The sequence below is a fragment of the Etheostoma spectabile genome, chromosome 6 (genome assembly GCF_008692095.1).
Source record: "Etheostoma spectabile isolate EspeVRDwgs_2016 chromosome 6, UIUC_Espe_1.0, whole genome shotgun sequence".
Taxonomy (NCBI): domain Eukaryota; kingdom Metazoa; phylum Chordata; class Actinopteri; order Perciformes; family Percidae; genus Etheostoma; species Etheostoma spectabile.
Window position 1 is genome coordinate 12,785,547 of NC_045738.1, and position 5,964 is coordinate 12,791,510.

The 5,964-nt window shown below is 38.1% G+C and overlaps 1 protein-coding gene across 1 annotated transcript in view; it reads left to right on the forward strand.

Moving 5' to 3' along the window:
• The window catches only part of tomm40 (translocase of outer mitochondrial membrane 40 homolog (yeast)), a 6,250-nt gene extending 1,398 nt beyond the window's left edge, over positions 1–4,852 (forward strand). The window contains exons 3-9 of the mRNA XM_032518782.1: positions 368–528; positions 1,062–1,163; positions 1,309–1,414; positions 2,813–2,935; positions 3,184–3,260; positions 4,118–4,220; positions 4,351–4,852. Of these exons, the coding sequence (XP_032374673.1) occupies positions 368–528; positions 1,062–1,163; positions 1,309–1,414; positions 2,813–2,935; positions 3,184–3,260; positions 4,118–4,220; positions 4,351–4,490 (812 nt within the window). The 3' untranslated portion in view covers positions 4,491–4,852. The remainder of the gene's footprint in view (positions 1–367; positions 529–1,061; positions 1,164–1,308; positions 1,415–2,812; positions 2,936–3,183; positions 3,261–4,117; positions 4,221–4,350) is intronic.
• The last annotated feature ends 1,112 nt before the right edge of the window (positions 4,853–5,964 follow it).

Genomic DNA, 5,964 nt, shown 5'->3' on the forward strand with positions numbered 1-5,964 from the left:
CACACACACACAGGCCCTGCTATTCTTAAAGAGATTGCTGCAAAGGTATAAACTTCAGGCCACTTACGGAGGCTACGTCTAAAGCTCTGCGTGGAGCTTCCACAGAACCATAGGTCACGCTTTAGTTGCTCTTATTTGGCGGGGGGGTTTTGAGATGCCCTAAACAGCTTGGGTGTAGCGCCTGAGCCTTATAATGGTAGGGTCCTGTACTTTGTATGTATATACTGGTGTAGTTTATTCTTTACATTTGTTCAGCCTTTTAAATAATAATCATTGTAATGTAAGTGTAGTATTATTGTCCTATGGGCACAGTGTTATACAATTTTCTAATGTTACGTACATCTTTTTTGCCTTCTCTCTGTTTTAGAGGTGTTCCCTTTGCAGATGGAAGGGGTGCGGTTAGTGGTGAATAAGGGCCTGAGTAACCACTTCCAGGTCAGCCATACGGTTACCCTCAGTACCCTTGGGGATTCTGGTTATCGATTTGGTTCCACCTACGTAGGCAGTAAACAGACTGGACCAGCAGAGGTAATGATAATTTTCCCATCACTCCAACAAACTCCTAAAATGATTTTAACATTGGTAAATTTGGGTTGTAAATCTTCCTGGTCATGGTAGGAGACTGAATGTTGTCTGATGTATTTTTTAAGTAAGTTGCTTCTTTGCTCCATGAATGGGAAAAAAATAAATGTAATATTTTAAATGAAAAGCATTTTTTATTTGGAAGCAGACTGCAGAAATCTGTATTCATAGGAGCAGGAAAAATGCCACGGTTATAATATTAAGCCTTTCTTGGTTACAGTAAGTTTATCTAATTTTTAATAACCGGTTTTGTCTTCCTCAGGGTTCTAAACTAAATAACATACTTTAGTTTTTTTTCCTTCTTTGCCCACATGGACCACACAGCCAATTTGTAAATTCAGATAAACAACATTTACACTGATAGTTTCTGATAGATACTTTACAGCCCAAGGCTCATGGCCAATGGTATACCAGGTTTCAAATCCAATTCAGTTATCCAGATAACTTGAAAGCTGATGAGTGTGTTTGGTTCCCCATAGTCATTCCCAGTCATGGTTGGAGATATGGACAATACTGGTAGCCTGAATGCCCAGGTCATCCACCAGCTCACGTCTCTTGTGCGCTCCAAAATAGCCATCCAGGTATGTAGACTTCTTGAGGGAACAGGCTTTCAGAAGTTGTCTTTTAGACACTTCTTTTTAGGTTTTAAGTGCCACTGACATTGTTTGCCAGTCTCATATATTATATATTTAACTTTTAATATAACTTTTTTTTTGTGTATTGCAGACTCAGCAACACAAGTTTGTGAACTGGCAGTGTGACATGGAGTGTCGTGGTGAAGATTTCACTGCTGCAGTGACGCTCGGAAATCCAGATGTACTTGTTGGATCTGGTATGATTTTAAGTTTTTCAAAATTGTCTAGAGGTTTTCTTGTATACCTTATTTCCTCATTACAAGTTCAACAAAGGGGTTTGTTATAGTAATACTTACATTTACAAGCTACTTGATCCACATGCTAAAGATCCTTTTGGAGTTATTGAAACTACAGAAACACTGTCTACCTGTGGTTGTACAGCGAATGTTAGTGAAGCTTCTTCCCTCACAAACAACCTTTGTCCGAGAACAGCCACTGACTGCAGAGAGCACTTTAACCAGACAAAAGAAAAGATTAATTTTGTTATCAAGTTACACACAGAATTAACATTAATTAGCGGCGGTTAGTATGACCTACCACAGCCTTATTATTATTATTTTTTTTAACCAGTGAAAGCGACGGTCCGTTCCGGCTTAAAATGAGAAGTTGCAACCTGAATGTTATGTGCAGTGCTACTCATCTAGATCTAGCCAAAACCCATCAAGTAATTAATTATTTAATATGATTAAAATTAGGGAAGCAAAATACAGTGTTTGTGCATGCTTATGCATTTAAGATGTCTAAAGGTCCTCAGATCTCCACAGTTAGACAGATCAACAGTTACTGGCAAACCAACCAGGAACTGCAGTCGGGGCTGGGTGTTGTTTGAAAGTCTTTGGAAATAGTGCTGATTTTGATACCAAAATTATACCTGTTTTGATACCTAACTTTGATATACCTTTGTTATTATTTAGCAACAGAAGCCAGACAAATGTCTAAACCCAAGAAATCGTACAAGAACCATTCCTAATTAATACAGTTGTATTAATTTGGTCAAATATAGATTTTAAATCGGGACATTTCTGATCAAAGAATCAGTAACAATGATCAGGGGTGGAATTCTTCCGGATAAATCTGCCTTTTCCGACCTGAAAGTGAGGCTCATGTAAATCATGCAAATCCGCGCAAGGCACAGGCCACTGTCAACAGTTTTTTGTGCCTCTGATTCATGTCTTCATGTCACTCCGCGAGTAGTCCATTCATTTGTCACAATGGAACTTCATTCAAAGAAGGCAAGGCAAGAAGCAAAATGCATGTCATTTTTTCCCCCTTGCTGTTTGTGTCCTTTGCCAATCACACCTATATGACTCTGGATATTATGAATCTGGCCTGTAAGGCACAGTGCTATGGACAAATCTGTTTGTACCATGACAATATTGAGGTCAGCAGTGTTGACAAATGTAGTACTCCATTTAAAATCCACATCAACAAGAAGGAATATGAAAAGCTGGCAAAACACCAGAGGCTAGAAAAGTAGAAACAAAAATGAGAACACACTGGAACACCTTAGAGAGGGAAATACATTGCTACTGCAAATATGGATGAGAAGGGACTATACTGTGTATAAAGGAAACTCTTTTAATACTTTCCATCAGGCATTTTGGTGGGCCACTATCTCCAGTCTATCACACCAGCTCTGGCTCTCGGTGGTGAGCTAGTGTACCACAGGAGACCAGGGGAGGAAGGAGCAGTCACCTCCCTCTTGGGCAGGTACACAGGTAAATCTCCACTTTGTCAACTTACTGAACTGTGCACGGCAAAACTACTTGAGGCTTACATTCACATTTTACAATTGTGCTTTAAGTTTAGAGTTTATAATATATTTAACTACCAATTTCCATTCATTGTAGTTTGTTACTAACTTTTCTGTAGTGTGACTTGGATTTAGATAAGAGGTGCCTAGTTCCATCTCAGTATTCAATGTTAACTGTGTGATAGATTTTCCAACCCTTTAATCTCTCCTCAGGGGACAACTACGTTGCTACATTGACTTTGGGAGGGGCAGGAGCTCATGCCACATACTATCACAAAGCTAGTGATCAGGTACATCATTTTGGTAATAGTGTATTTGGATGTATTTCTTTATTTTATATCAGTCTGCCAAACTGCTAAAATGCTAATCTGGCTATCACCAGACCAAACCAAGCTCCATAGATTTGAGACTGAGCATTGCTCTAGGAAGTATGCATTCTGTGTCTGCTATGTTGAATGTATGTCACTGTAACACCAGCACCACTCTGGCCGCCGAGGCGCTGTTAAGCTGAGCTGTTTTCACTTCGCTCATGTTTTCCAATCTGTCTGTTCACACTGTCTGCAATTTAGGAGTGGAGCACCTGTGCTCTACAGCGATTGTTGAGCGCTCCTCTTTTCTTCATCTTGACTTCTCAGCTGTGTCTAGTGCAAGACCGCTTATCATGCTTAGAGGGAGGGAAAGAGAGAGGTGTGACACCTGATCGATCACAAATCTACGCTTTGCGGGCTGTTTGTCAGAGGTTCTGTCTGAAAGAGATTTGAATACATGCGATGGGGACAAAAATCCAGTTCTTCTATGCGAAAACTAATTCTAAAATTCTGCTCAAGCTAAACTTCCAAAGTTTAAGTATTTGTAGTACAATATTCCTTTGTGTAACTATCCCTACACTGCATGGCTAATGTCCAAAGAAACACACAAAGAGAGAACTTTGTACTAAAAAGACAAACTTTGGAAGATACTGCTTACACGGCTGAAACCTCATAATAGCTTCAGCTGAATTTTCTGAGTACATTTTTGCATTAAAGGAGACCTGGATTTTATCCCCCACTTCTCTTGTATGGAAAGGGGAAAAATCACTGCTGCGTAAAATTAATTCAAGAACTATTTGAGTGTGAACCTATTATTTTACTTCTGTCTTCTAACACAGTTGCAGGTAGGAGTTGAATTTGAAGCAAGCACAAGGATGCAAGAAACCACAGCATCTTTTGGTTACCAGTTGGACGTTCCCAAAGCTAACTTCCTCTTTAAAGGTAAATAACTACAGTATGAATACACTCATAGCCATGTAAGTTCAGTGACTGTTCATTTAAAATTGCAAAATAAATAAAGATTTTATTTTAAAAAGGAACTATTCTGCTTCTTCACCTTTCCTCTTCACAGGCACAGTTGACAGTAACTGGGTAGTCGGGGCAACCCTTGAAAAGAAACTGCTGCCGCTACCTCTCACACTGGCCCTCGGGGCTTTCCTCAACCATCGCAAAAACAAGTTCCAGTGTGGCTTTGGTGTCACCATTGGCTAGACGTGCAGGGGCTGCCTGGAGCCAGCTCGCAGGCCACAGCTTGGACCCGCACAGAGACCCACAGGAACCTGGACTAAGTTTTAGAAATTGGATTCAGAGACTCTCTTATAACTGTGATTTCTGGGGCAGATAGAGAGACAAAGACAACTACCAAGGAGCCAGGACTGGCAAAGCCATGCCTTCATTATGTAGCCCAAATGTCTTTCTTTTATGGTGTATTGGATATACCCAGAGGCTAGAGTGATGAATGTCAGTGGGCATGAGGACATGCAATGTGAAAATCAAAGTAAGTGGTTAGACATAATATATGGTGGTCATGTATGATGATTAAAATAAATGTGATTACTTTTTGTAAAAGTGAATGTTGTGAGTTCTTGTAGAAGAATTTGATACTTTTTCAGGTTCACATTTATTTCGGGGTGCATTATAAAATGTTAGCATGTTTTAATGTCAGCAGTAACTTCCTCCTCTGATGGTTTCTCATACTGTAGCGGAATCTGGTGAGTCTAGAAAGACTTCATAAGGTCACTCGGATAATCTGTAAAACATGGCAGATTCAGTGTTACATTATGTCAAGATTAATAGAATAGAATAGAATGTCACAAAGACGTGTATAAAAAGTCGGTGTGTCAAAAAAGGCATAGCATACTATGTAATAATAGTTATAGTATAATGTCATATAAAGTATAGTGTAATCCGTCATAAAAAGTATTTAAAGCAAGTCATTAAAAAGTCCTAAAAGGTCAAAGTATGGTATGTCATAAAGTCATCTAGTATGCCATGAAAAATAAAGTCTGTAGGTTGAAAAAGCTAAAAAAGTCATAGTATAGTTTGTAGAAAAAAGTAATAAAAACTCAAGGCATAGTACGTCAAAAAAGGTCAGTATAGTCTGACGAAAAAAAGCCATTAAAAAGTCATAGAATGGTAAATCGGTCAGTATTGTATGTTGCAATAAGGGAAAAAGGTCATAGTATAGCATGTTGAAAAAAATGATAGGAAAGTTATAGTATGTTGAAAAAAATGTTATAGCATGCCAAAAAAGTGATTAAAAAGTCAGTATGGCAAAAAGAATCCATTAAAAAGTCAAAGCATGGTATATCAAAAAATTCATGTCAGAAAAAAGTATTAAAAAAGTCACAGTATAGAATGTCAAAAAAGGTGATAAAAAAAGTCATAGTAAGGTATATCAAAATAGTGTCAAAAAAAAGTTACCAAAGAGCCATAGTGTAGTATGTGGAAAAAGGTCATTGTATAGTATGTCATAAAAAGTGATATAAGTCATAGAATAGTATGAAGAAAAAAGCCAATAAAAAGTCATAGCATAATATGTTGAAAAAAAGTGATTGTAAAAGTCATAGTTGGAAAAAGTAATAAAAAAACATCTTGAAATTATACACACACACACACATATACACATATATACATACACATACACACATATATACTAGGGATGAGCGAGTACAGCATTATCTGT